The following is a 13806-nucleotide window of genomic DNA, read 5'->3' as shown; positions in this document are numbered from 1 at the left end:
TGCAGGGGTGGGCTAGCAAAAACAGGATGCGCTTCAACACTGACAAGTGCAGGGTGCTGCACTTGGGCAGTAGTAACCAGCAGCACACTTATAAGATGGGAAACTCCCTTCTTGAGAGCACGGAGGCAGAAAGGGATCTTAGAGTCATTACTGACTCCAAGATGAACATGGGCCGAAAATGCGAGGTCACGGTTAGCAGGGCTAACTGGACCTTGTTGTGCATCCACAGGTGCATCTCCAGCAGGGCCAAGGAGATGATCCTCCCCTTCTATGCAACACTGGTCAGGCCACAGCTGGAGTACTGTGTCCAGTTCTGTGCACCCCACTTCAGGAGGAATGTGGACAACATTGAGAGGGTCTAGAGGAGGGCCACCCGCATGATCCAGGGAAGTTTATATAGCTGTTTCCTGCACTTTAACTACTCTATGCATATTTAAAGGACTTCAGAGTCCTTCGTTTAGTTGTTTTTACTGGCAGTAAGAGAGTGAGCAGCAAGGCTACAAACCTGACGAGACTGGTGCACAGCATTTATTCATGCCTTCTTAAAAATATTTACTGTGCTCCAATCCCTAGCTCACACCCTATGCCAGCTCACTCTGACCACTGAAAAGTTGCCACATGCAGCTCAAATGGGAAATGAAGGAATAACAAGCCTCCCAGGCAATGCTTACCAATTAAATTTTGGGGTATCTACTCAGCATTTCTGTAAGCATTGATCTAAATTTTAAATATGTTGCTTGAGGACTGCATTTTTGCAGTCACCTTTGACAAAGAAGGTAGAAAGCAGAACAAGGCAGCACCTTAGAGACTAACTGGTTTACACACGCATTCGCTTTTGTAAGTAACAGCCTACTTACAGAATCATAGAAGATTAGAGTTGAAAGGTACCTCAAGAGGTCATCTAGTCCAACCACCTGCTCAAAGCAGGACCATCCTTAGCCAGATCATTTCAGCTAGGACTTTGTTGAGTCAGGCCTAAAAAACCTTCAAGGATGGAAATTCCACCATGTCTCCAGGTAATCCATTCCAATGCTTCAGCACTCTTCTAATGATAAATTTTTTCCTAATATCCAACTTAAACTTCCCTTGCTGGAGCTTGAGACCATTGTTCCTTGTCCTGTCATCTGTCACCACTGACAGGTAGTTGAAGGTTGCTATCAAGTTCCCCCTCAGTATTCTCTTCAGCAGACTAAATAAGCCCAGTTCCCTCAGACTCTCCTCATAAATGATGTGCCCCAGCCCCATTATAATTTTTGTTGCCCTCTGTTGGACTCTCTCCAACTTGTCCACATCCTTTCTGTAGTGGGGGACCCAAAACTGGACACAGTACTCCAGGTGAGACCTCACTAGTGCAAATACTTTTTCAGATGCTATGCCTCTCTGAACCAGCTAGTCTCTAATAAGGCTAGAAAGAAACTTCGCATTTGTGCCTGGGCAAGTTGCCTGTTTGTCCTAGAATAAGAATATCATGGGATTGGTGTGTATATGTACACTGCCCTCCTAATCAGGGTTTAGTGAGCAGCTGAATGTAGTACCACTTTTCTGCCATTGATTCAATGATGTAGTCTTGAGATAACTGTATGGATATACTTTGCAATATTCCAGGATAAACTGTAACTACCTCTTACCCAGGAAACTTTTTTTTACCCTGGACTTATCCCAGGACAACAGAAATGGGATGTCTATAATTTCACTTTATCCCGGGATAAAATAGATGCCATAGTTTTTCCCAGGGTAAATATCTCAACAATATATCCAAAATTCCAATGCTCGGAGCTGAATTTTCAGTAATCCAAATACTGAAGAACCCAGCTTTGGATCCTATGAGTTTATCGTCTGTATTTTATAGGATTCTGTATATCGCAACAAAAGGACAGAGCTTCCAAAACCTTTTGAGAAGCTCTAGATCAGGAGTAGGCAAAATACAGCACATGGACCATAACTGGCCTGCCAACTGATTCTATCCAGCCCGCAGATAAGTTCTGGGTAGACCTGTATCACATTAGTTAGCATGTTAATAAATGCTATTATTTTGATTAAGTGTGGAAACATGAAGGATCATTTATACTATAAATGCCATAACGATTTTTAAGTACTGCTGTTGTTAAACACAATGGGCATCTATACACATGATGGAGCTCTGCTTCAACCTGTGCTAATTAGCATGCATCAGAGCAGACTTGATTAATCAAGTCTGCTAGAAGGCTTCTGGAGCATGTTAATTAGCATGCTCCAGCAGCCTCTGCATCACATATATTCAGTGTCCCCATGGTTCAAAATGGCAGGGGGGCACTTTAAATAAAGCTCATCAAACCATTTACTTAAGTCACCCCCACTGCAATTTTGAAGCATGGGACTCTGAACACTTGTGATGCTGCAGGTGTTTTAATTAGAGCAGCTGAGAGCCACTCTAATTAAAACATTCCCCCCTACCCCCCCCCAGCACATATATAAATGTCCAATCAATTTTCTGTGCAGTCCCAAAAGCTCACCAAAACTAATTAAGTGGCACTCCAGCCCAAATAGTTACCTACCGCTGCTGTAGATCAAAATAATCTGTTTGCAAACTCTAGGCCAGCAGTTTGCAGTGATGGTTCTTTTGAGGAGGGGGCAAAGCAATTAGCACTAGCTCTTCCCAGGCTGGCTCCTATGCAAAAGATAAGTGCAGGCTCATCTCTTCCTGGCTCCAGTGCAAAGAGATAAACTCATGCTTGTTCCTGCCAGCCCCAAGTGAGCAGCTAAGTGCAGGTTCATCCATGCCTAGTTCCAGTGCCAGCTGCTAAACCCATAATTACCCCTGCCCTGCAAGGAGCTAAGTGCTTACTCCAAGCCCTACGCCTCCACAGTGCTGTACCAGGAGTTAAGTGTTGCAGTAAATACATTTGTCATTGAAATGGGGCACTGCTCAATTCACAGGAGTTATGGAGGTATCTCAGGAGCCTAGAGAGATTGAGAACCACTGCTCTAGACAAATTAAGACACAGAGGTAATTATATAAACCAGACCAGGCTTTGACTGTATCCAGTGTGTACATTCAGTTATTTTGGATGTGTATAAATAGGACAACATTAGGGAGATACCACATCCATCCAGTGGTTTTCACAGTTACCTTGCTTTCTTGGAATGATGCTTCAGGCAAGATCAGGTGTCCCAGAAAGAAGAAAACCTAAAATGCTCAACAATTCCTTTATCTCTCTCACCTGCTACTTTAGACTGAGTTATTCAAAGGCCAGATAACTACTTTAAATCCTTCTAATTCAGACTCTTCCAGTCATGTAACAGAAAAGAATAGTAAATGACCAGTCAAAAATATCTAACATAGCTTGGGTTTCACATACTGAATTCTTACAGGAGACAGGTTGACCAATCCAAATAAAAACCCTGCAAAGAAATTCACAATTTAACACCTCAGACACTACATGAGAGGGAGTATTTACTTCACAAATACAGCACATAATTTATTCATTGCAAGTCATGTAGTCAGTTCTGGACACACTCACCTTACCATCATTCAACAAAACTTGGGTTTTTTCTAGGTCTATTCCAACCACCTTGGCTTGTCGAAAGCTACTTCCAAAGCTCACAGAATAAGAAATGAAAGTTTTCTTGGCAAATCCTGGAATTAAAAAAAAAAAAGGAGAGGGGAAGAAGTTAATGCTACTTCTGTATTAGTAAAGTATATAAGAAGTTACAAGGAAAGTAGGGAACTAGAAAGTTCATGTTCCACTACGTCTCCAGTAATCCAGTTCCAATGACCTTCTTTTAGTTGTGAGGTTTAGGTTTTATATATTTCCTGGACCCAGGGCTGTCCCAAAGGAGCAACCACCCCAGGCCATGCATTATGGGGGGCCCTGCAGAGCTGGGCAGAGCGGCAGCTCCACATCCAACTGCTCACTACCTGCCCCCTGCACCGCCGCCACCACCAATGGTGGCAGCAGCTTCTTTGGATCCAGGGCCTGTGGGATCGGAGCAGGGGCAGGGCCCCGCATGGGCTGATTTGCCCTGGGCCCCGCACCCTGCTCAGGTCCGCTCTGCCGAGACCATCACAGCTACAACAGTACTTCAACCCTCCATTAGTTCTAAATTCTTGCTTAAATTATTGCACAGAATACTACCCGACCCATGGCACCTGTCTCCTGAGGCCTATTTTCTCCATCCAATATAAAATCCTAGAAATTTTTACCTCAGTTGACAATTGAAGACATAGCCATACAATAAAATATCATTTAGAATCAAATGAGTTTGAAGCAAGAGTTTTGGTTTTCTTACAATATACAAGCCTGCAAGGCAAAACCATATTAACTTCTATCATCTATGTTAGCTTCAGGGATGAAGGTCAGTATTGTTTAAACTGAAAATCCATGGACTACTAGAATATAAACCAGCGGTCTCCAACCTTTTTAAGTAGGAAATCACCTTTGGCATTTAGAAGCAACGCAAGATCTACCATGCACTGCTGCCCCTCCCCCCACCCCAGATCAAGGCAAAGGGAGAAAAAAAATTATTTGGGGGCGCGCCTCCCCAGCATGTAAATCCCACCCAGCCAAGGCCCCACTCAACTTACCCCTGTTCATGTCTCTGCGGCACTGCCCCTCACCATGGTGGCCTTGATCTAGCCCCTGCTCCTTCCCTCCCCCCCAGACTGACCTGCTGGGCTGGAGCGTGCCCGTGCATGCACACCAGCTCTCATCCCCCCCACCCCAGCCTCGGATCAACTCCAAGAGGCTCCAAGATCTACCCCAAGAGGCTCTGAGATCTACTGGTGGATCAAGATTCACTGGTTGGCGACTACTGATATAAACACTGATACCAAAAAATTGAAGATCAATGTCTGGAGGAGTGATGGGCTCATAAAAGTCTCCCTCTCTTGTAAAGCTATCTGCAGTGAGCTTCTGAATGAAAGACTTGGAGAACAACTGTGTTAGTGTCCCTGCTTGTACTGCTACCAGCAACCAAATGAAAATACTGGGAGACATTGAGAAACATTCCCTGCCAGATTATTCAGTTTTAATGCAGATCTAAATTTGGCCTAGTATAATTTGGCAGAGTCTTTTGTGGTTTTTATGGTTTAAGTTAAGTCCAGGACCAAACCAGAGTATTTGCTCTCTGTGTAGAAGGAAAAGAGAGAGAGAGAAAGAAGGGTAGTCAAGGTACTTTTCTCAATAGTGACCACCTAGTTTTAAAACATGCTCAGACACAGAGGGTGAACCAGCTACTAGTCACATCTTATACCAGTACAGCATGTCTACAGTGTGGGGTTTGCCTGGGTCCAGTTATATTAGTGTTGCTAACTCCCAACGTTTACTAAGTCATGGCTCAGCTCTGCAACCTCCCACTGCAAAAGAGTTCGTTGTCTGGCTTTAACAGCATAACTTTTTTTTTTAATTAAGTTATTGATATAACTTAATTTTAAAAAGTTACATCATGTTTTGACCTCCTGTTTTTGAGCTTTTGATGTTTAAAGATTCATTTAAACGTGAAGGCTAGATAACTTTCTTTAGATTAGAAGAAAAAAAGTCTGTAAAATGGGTTTCTCATGTTATCTCATGTCTCCTGGAAGTTCAGCTTCCAGGAGAAATGCCAAATATTGCAGGGCCCTTTATAAAGTTTCATAGCCAAGACCCCAAGAGAGACAATCCCCCAAATCGTAAGGAGGCTCAGCTGCAGAACTCATGACTCAAAAGTACCAAGAAGGATAAAAATGGCAAGTTCAAGTGGAACGGTGCTTTCAAGCTTTTGTTTATAATAGTGATCATTAAATCTTGGAAAATGATCCTTCATGTAATTAATGCTAGCACAGCATTCCTATTGCTGGAGAAGCTCAGCTGCTAGGCTGTAGACATTGTATTGATCCTAGGATAAATGAGGGACAAAGTGCAAATATAGAGGCCCATGCCCATTATCCTGGGCTTTGACTTGCATCAGAATTCATCTCTACTTCATAGGTATTTAAATTGGGACAATGGGCTTATACGCCCGTAGGATCCCAGAATTTGTCTTGGTAGAAATCTCTGTTTTTAGCCAAATAAGAAGGTAATAACAGTTTATCCTAAGAAATTTCAGAAGTATGTCTGTAGTTATCCAGGAATTTTATCACTGAATTAATGGCAGAAAAGCAGCAGTGCATTCAGCTGCTCATTAAACCCTTACTAAAAAGAGTGATATGTGTACATGCCAAACATAGGCACAACTGAGGGCAAATGCAACGTTTGTTCCTAGCATATGGTTTTGTTTTCAAACACAGAGCTATTGTAATGGCACAACTACGTTTGTGCTATCACTATTTGTGCTGTCACTAAATCAGGGATTTAAACCTTTGATTTTAGAAGGTAACAATGGTCTCAAATTTTGAGAAGATGCATGATTAGTTTAAATCATGAGCCACTGTCTATTTTGGAATTTTGTCTGTTTTTGACAACATTGTCTATCGTCTTTTTGGAATGGTCATTGAGCCATTGTCTATTTTGGAGTGCTATAAAAAAGTGTTTGTCTTTTGAAAACTTTACAGTTCATCTTTCAGCTTGGAGTACCACACCTCTCTGTGAAGTAAACGAATCACAAGGGACCAGAAATGGTCCACAGACTTTAGGAAAAAACAAATAAGAAGTTACCACTCTCTACAGAGGCTCGGAGGGCAGCAACATTGTGGTGGAAAGCATCTCTCATATCCACAAGAATAAATGGGATTCCCCAGGACTTTAGTTGGCTGGCAGCTGCAATTCCCCCGAAACCACCTCCAACGATCACAACGCACACAGAGTCATCCACTGAGAGCTTGGATCCCATTGTGGATGGCAGAACTTCAAGATAAAATCTAAGGTGAAAGAGGAAAAACAAGGTGCCATGAGAATACTTTTCCTGTGGAAACTAATGTCTTAAGACTTGAATATAAAGTGATCAGTACTTGTGTGCAGAAGTTTCTGGAGGCCTGGGGCCTGTGTCAGCAGAATATTTTAAAATATTAATACAAAGCACTTATAGGATATGCCTCCACTGCAATGGCTGGATGCCAACTGTGTGTGTTCTGCAACATGCGCTTACTTGCCTCTATACAGTATAGCACCTCTTACACACCTGGAGCTCTTCACACATTATACAACAACATACCAGGCACTTACAAGACAATATTAGTAGCATGGGCTTCTGTTCTGTGCCCAAAAACAACATATTGGAAGAAATCCCACAGCCCTTAATGTGCTTGTCAGCTGCTCTGGGCTTTTGACTACAGTACCTCTCCCCCAGCCTCCAAGTTTTAAAAGACAAAATGGCATCTAGATCAGGGGTTGTCAACTGGGGGTACATGCACCCCCATAGGTACTTGGGAAGGCCCTAAGGGGTACACAGGCAGGTGGGGATGGAGCGCTGCCACCTACCACCCTGCACTACTACACGTCCTGCCACACACCACCCCTGTTGCCCATCCAGCCACATGCCACCCCTCCCCTGCGCACCACCCCTGCTTCCTGTCCAGCTACTGGGGGTATACATATTAAAAAAGGTTGAAAACCCCTGATCTAGATAACAGAAAATATAGGATAGAGCTGTGAGAAACCTAGCTGTCATTAAGATTCCTCTTCTTACAGCTCTCTGGTAAAGGGTAACCCAGCAGGCAAAGCAAAGCAAAGCAAGGGAGACCACTCGGTAGTACAAGACCTCCATCTCCGTTTCCTACATTTCACCATAGCAAAAGCATCCACTTCCCTCAATATTTTTAGTGAGTCCCTGGGGAGGAAGAAACAGAGGTGCACCATTTCTCCCTCAAAGATAGGGTAGGAGGGAACAGAGCAATGAAGACAGCATCAGAAGTTCCTCCAAAGAGAAGAGCAAATCATAGTTTCATAGTTTCTAGGGTCAGAAGGAACCTGAGTAGATCGAGTCCTACCCCCTGCCATGGCAGGAAAGAGTACTGGGGTTAAACGACCCCAGCAAGGTGATTGTCTAGCCTCCTCTTAAAGACCCCCAGGGTAGGAGCCAGCACCACTTTGCTTGGAAGTTGGTTCCAGATCCTAGCCGCCCTGACCATGAAGTAGCGCCTCCTGATATCTAGCCTAAATCTACCCTCTGCCAGCTTGTGACTGTTATCCCTGGTCACTCCTGGTAGTGCTCGGAGGAACAGGGACTCCCCCAATGCCTGCTGGTCCCCTCTGACTAGTTTGTAACAGGCCACTAGATCCCCCCTCAGCCTTCTCTTGTGGAGGCTGAACAGGTTCAGGTCCCGTAGCCTCTCCTCATAGGGCCTGCCCTGCTGTCCCCTGATCATGCAAATCAGAGAAGCCATGATTAGAGTGATCAGCATCTGTAAAATAGCACCAAGGCATAAAAGTGCCTTTCCCACCATAGCCTTGATACCATAACAACATAACTAAGGAATCCTATTCTGAGGTGAAACCTCAAAACAGGCAGTTGTTCAAAAAAATAATTAAAGAAACAAACTAAACAACGCCTGCTTCCTCACAAGGCTGACATCCTGCATGTCCTACCTTATCTGTGGTTACCACCTGTATCCCTTCTTCTTCTTCCTCTCTGGAGTTCACTTGTGACTACAATTCACCTTGTTACTTAAATTTGTTAAGACAAAGCTACCTTGTGTATTGTGAAATAGCACAGGAGCATTAGACTGGAGAAGCCTTCTGGCATTTGTTGCTTTAGCAATATATGGGCCACTGTTCAGGTTAATGCAATTACAAGCCAAACAGGCTCTTCTAGGAACTTGTGTGGCTTCTCACATGTTTCTTGCAGACTCTAATGAACAAAGTAATTGGTTCGCACACTAGGTACAGAAAGGCAAAAGGGTAGGGGCAAATGAGTTTGCTTTTTCCTTTATTGAGAGTACAGGAACAACTTTGGCTCTGCCAGAGGCAACAGCAAACAACTTTGGAGGCATTTTGTTGTAATTTATCATGTTTTGCACTTTTTGCAGATATTTAATACCTGTGCAAGGCAGAGGAGACAACTGGTTCTAAAACAGTTCCAACCAGCTTTGTTGGAAAATTCCCAGCCAGCTCTATTATTTAGTATCAGATTACAGTTTTAAAAAACTCCCCCCAGTACGTTCAGGTAAAGCCATGCTGATCACAGCAGCTATATATCTGGCATTATTCTTTTAAATGGCTTTCCCTGCCTCCTGTTTTCTGAAACAAGAGCAGGAGCTTCAGTGCTAAGAAATCCTGCTGGCCTCTGAGCTGCAGGCAGAGATCGTTTCCCTGCCAGCCTACAAACTAGCTAACACACAAACTTTAAGCAAGGCAAACCCTGTTGTTTCCAGCTTCATAATTCTTCACTTACCTACTGAACCCAGCACTCAGGAGAACAAGACTTGAATTTCCTGGATCACCTCATGCCAATAAACACAGCATAAAGAGAGTAGACAAAATCGTGTTTCTACAGCCAGCAGCTGAGCAGCAAGTTATATCCTGCAGGTTCGGCCCAAGTTTCCGTGGGTCAGGAAAGCAGCAGCCCCAAGCTGGGGTGTTAAGCAAAAGCCTGATTTTCTCCAACCTCATCCGTTTAATCATGATGATTCAGCAAACACAGTTGAAAGATTGGGGGGAAGGGTGAACGCATAAAACAGTTGTATCAGCTCCTGCTGCCATCTAATGGAGCCACAAGCAAGCTGCAGTGAAGACAGGGATAAGGTGGATGACAGGTAGATATAATACTCTTTTTTTCTTCAGGTAACAAAGAGGCCAGTCTTGTGGAGATGAAATAGAAGAAGAGGTCAACTGATGCTCTGAGTGAAGCCTCCTTCCGGTCACCCCCATAGTAGATGACCATGACTGTCTCCATGGGGTCGGTTGATGTTGGAAGTGTTCACTGTTTGGTATGGATGCAGCAGCTAACAACTGAATGAATTTGGCTGAGCCACTTGAAAACTGGCAAGTTATGGCTTTGTTTTGGAGTCTACAGAGAAAGCAAGCCTGGATCAGTGGTGTGTCAAGTTTTGGCACACATGGGGCCCAACATCTGGTCCTTAGGCTAGCAGGGGAAAGTCAGGGTGCTCACAACAGGTGGGCTATATGTGCTTGCTCCTTGTAAAAGCTGAGGCAGGAAAGTAGCACAGAAACCAAGAGTCCCTACTGCTCTCCTGCATTGCGGCTGCCTCAGCTGGGGTGTGGAACTGAATTTCCTGGCACTGGGACAATGATCTGAAATGATGAGCTAGAAGCTAGTAATTGGCTTTGCATTTTTTACTGAAAATAAAAAGGCTATTTTCATTAAAAAGGATTCAGTTAGAGATTCCTGGCAACTTTTACTGTGACTGTGACTTTATCTCTTTACTAAAATCACATATTACTTGTACCATGAACTCATGACAAACTGCTAGCCCTAAGTACAGGATTGCAACAGTATGTGGGAGACATTCTTCTCCGGTTAATTGGGAACACATGTTGTCCATTAGTATCCTGATTTTTAACATCATTTTACCCTTGGAAAAACAGTATGAGGAAGAAACAGTGGGACACTTCAGGGATGATAAGCATTTGTAAAACCCAGAAGTTACCTTTTCGGTGCATCTTTGGAAGGAGAGGGAGACCCTGGTACTTGAATTAGATCTTAATTAGTAACTAGTCTCACCTGGAATCAAGCACAGTCCTGGTGATACTGGTTTAGGAATGGATCTTATCTTGAGATGATGGATTCATTTTCATAAGAAAGGCAGCAAAAGGACTGACAGACCCCCTTGGCTCAATAGGGTTGTCATAGACCTCCTGAAATTAAAAAAGAAGCTTATAAGGGATGGAAGTCAGAAATCACCACCAAAGAGGAGTACCCAGCAATAGCCCACACCTATAGGGAGCAGATTAGGAAAACAAAGGCACAAACCAAATACAAATTAGCAACCAGAATCCAGGACAACAAAAAGTCCTTCTTTAGATATGTAGGAAGTCAGAGAAAAAAGGGAAACAAGGTCCCTGATGAAAGAAATGGGACAGCTATTGCAAGACTCATGGCACTCAGGAGAGGTCCCAGAAGACTAGAAGAAGGCCAATATGGTGCCTATCTTCAAGAAAGGAGAACCCAGGGAATTACAGGCTGTGGCAGTGAACTGTTGGTGTCTGCCACTTTAAGGGCTGAGTCAAGCAGCCAGCAGGTGCTTGACTGCAGTGGCCATTTCAGAACTCTGGCTGCCTATATAAACAGAGGAGTTGAGTGCTGGTAGTCTAGGCAGAAACATCACCTGGCTGAGCTATGTGGAACAGTTAGCAGGTACAAGCTGGAGGCTCTTGGTCCTGGGCATTACCTAAAATGCCATCCTGCTGGGGAAGGGTGGCCTGGTGGTACAGGAGTCCCCAGGAAATGCCAAGCCAGTTACCTCCCTGGTGAAAGGTGAGGAAAGGCACCTTAATCCCAGCCCCCATCTTCAGGTGGGCTTTGGAGGCAGGAGTGGGGCCAGGCACAGCTGTGGGCACCTGAGCCCAAGGAGTGAGTGTAGTGGGGCCAGGCATAGCAAACAGAGTGCCACCTGAGCCTATGGGGGTGGTCAGTCCTGAGGCCCTGAGAGAGAGCAGTGTAATGAGGCCTGAGGGAAGAAGGCAGAGTTGTGTGGCTATGCACCCAGTAGGGCTGAATGGGAGTAGGCCTGAAGAACTGCGTGTGAGAGGGGCTGAGTAGGGCTGAACTAGGAGTAAGCCTGAAAATCAGTGCAAGGGCCAGCCCTGTAAGTAGTTGATTGAGCAGACCCTAGGGTGAGGCGTGTTGTAGAGGCCCTAGAGAGGGCATGGTAGGAACCCCATATGAGGGGAGCAGACCAAGGTATGTCTTTAGACACCTGAGGTTGTAGTTTGGGCCAGAGGCTGAGTAAGGGGGTTCAGTTGGAGAGACAGGCAAGTCTTGACCCTGGTAAATCCTCTACCTCAAGGAGGCCAAGTGTGGGTCAAAAGTAAGACCTGTAGTTGAGCACAATGACCTGCTGCTCCAGTGGGGGAATGAAAGTGACTGTGAGACCCTGGAGCACCAGTCATGGTGTGCATTAAAAACATCACGTGGATGCCATTTGTGAGGCATGGGCTGTGGTGTAGAAGAGGTTGGAGCCGCAGATCACAGCCCCTGGCACTGGGGCACGTAATAGGCAGGTTTCTGCATTTACAGTCTGTTTATGGGAACACCAAAGTCATGGCAGATGAGACCGGGTAGATTGCCCCATAGAGACAGGTGGGCGGGCCGGCATAGGGCCTGGCCCCTAGCATGCCCCCTGTCACACAGGCCAATCACTTTGACCGCTAATCCCTGGTAAAATCCTGGAAGAAATTATCAAAGAATCCACTATTGATAGGCTAACAGAAGGCAGTATTCTAAAGGACAGCTAACATGGCTTCATTGTGGGCAGGTCATGCCTGACCAACCTCATCTCCTTCAATGCTCAAGTAACTTGCCACCTAGATAGGGGAAATTAGGTTGATGTCATATACTTGAACTTCAGAAAGGCCTTCAACTGAGTTTTCCATGATGTCCACATGGTAAAAATGGGAAAATGTGGCCTCAGCTACTTTACGGCTCCGAGGTAGGACCCAGAGTATTAATAGTCAAAACTGAGTCATCGTGGTGGAAGGTGACTAGTGGTGTCCCTCAGTGTTCTGTACTTGGAACAGTGCTTTTTAACATGTTCGTCAATTATTTGGATTTGGGAATTAAAAGTGAACTGGTAAAGTTTGCGGATGACACTAAACTATGGGGGACTGTGGTCACACTCAAGGACAGGCTGGCAATACAGGCTGACCTGGACAGGGTTGCAAGGTGAGTGGATCTTAACCTGATAACGTTTAACATGGAGAAATGTAAAGTGCTCCATATGGGGAGAAATAATCCACAACATGCTTACGTGCTTGGCAGTGCTACGCTTGCCAGCACTACAACTGAAAGAGACCTGGGGGGTCATGGCAGACCACAGAATGAACATGAGGCACTGATGCGATATTGTAGCTGGCAGAGCAAATCAAACACCGGCATGCTTGAGATGCCTCGGTAGATGCAAGACAAAGGATGTCATCCTCCTGCTCTACTCAGCCTTGGTGAGACTGCAGCTGGAGTTCTGCATCCAGTTCTGGGTGCTGCATTTCAGGACGGATGTGGAGAACCTCAAGAGAATCCGAAGGAGGGCCACGCTCATGATTAGAGGTCTGGAGAGCAGGTCATATGAGGAGAGGCTGAAAGACTTGGGACCATTCAGCCTGGAGAAGAGGAGATTCAGAGGGGACTTGGTGGCAGCCTATAGTATGTTAGGAGCATACATCAGGGCCTCGGGGACCATGTGTTCACCAAGGCCCCCAGCGGAGGACAAGTAACAATGGGCACAAACTGATTGAAGATTGCTTCAGATTAGACCTAAAGAAAAATGTATTTACAATATGAGTGCTGAAGGTATGGAATGGACCCCCCTGCAGAGGTGGTACAGTCACTCACCCTGGCGATCTTCAAAAAGTATCTTGATGCCCACGCTCATCTGACCCCAGCAGTCTTTTCTGCCCAAGGGCAGGGGGGGCCATACCTAATGATCTTGTAAGGTCCCTTCCAGCCTCTAGCATCTATGAATCTGTAAGATAGGCAGGGTGACTTCTTGTGGTCTCTTTCAGCCATGCTTTCTATGACTGTATGATAACAAACATGGTTATCACTTGCGGCTGTATGGCAACATTTTACTGTCTGCTGTAAAAGTTGAATTTGGCTCTAATCTTCATGGAAGAGAGTAGAGGCTATTGCACAGTCAGCAACAGTTTGAATGCAGGTAATCTTCAGGCACAAGTTAATTCAGAAAAGGAGTTGCTATATGAGAACAAGAATGGCGGGGGGGGGGGAAACTGGGCTGTT

At 45.0% G+C, this 13806-nt stretch overlaps 1 protein-coding gene across 4 annotated transcripts in view; it reads right to left on the bottom strand.

Moving 5' to 3' along the window:
* AIFM2 (apoptosis inducing factor, mitochondria associated 2) overlaps positions 1-9539 on the bottom strand; it is a 53210-nt gene extending 43671 nt beyond the window's left edge. Inside the window, exons 1-3 of one of the 4 annotated variants that reach the window (XM_019507833.1) lie at positions 9286-9539; positions 6612-6814; positions 3501-3616 (exon numbers count right to left, since the gene is read on the bottom strand). In XM_019507833.1, coding sequence (XP_019363378.1) covers positions 3501-3616; positions 6612-6786 — 291 coding nt within the window. In that variant the 5' untranslated portion in view covers positions 6787-6814; positions 9286-9539. The remainder of the gene's footprint in view (positions 1-3500; positions 3617-6611; positions 6815-9285) is intronic. The other 3 variants (XM_019507832.1, XM_019507830.1, XM_019507831.1) reach the window with 3 other exon arrangements.
* Positions 9540-13806: the final 4267 nt, after the last annotated feature.

This window comes from Gavialis gangeticus, unplaced genomic scaffold (assembly GCF_001723915.1).
Source record: "Gavialis gangeticus isolate Ggan-Ray unplaced genomic scaffold, GavGan_comp1, whole genome shotgun sequence".
NCBI lineage: Eukaryota > Metazoa > Chordata > Crocodylia > Gavialidae > Gavialis > Gavialis gangeticus.
This window is presented reverse-complemented; position numbering and strand designations above follow the sequence as displayed.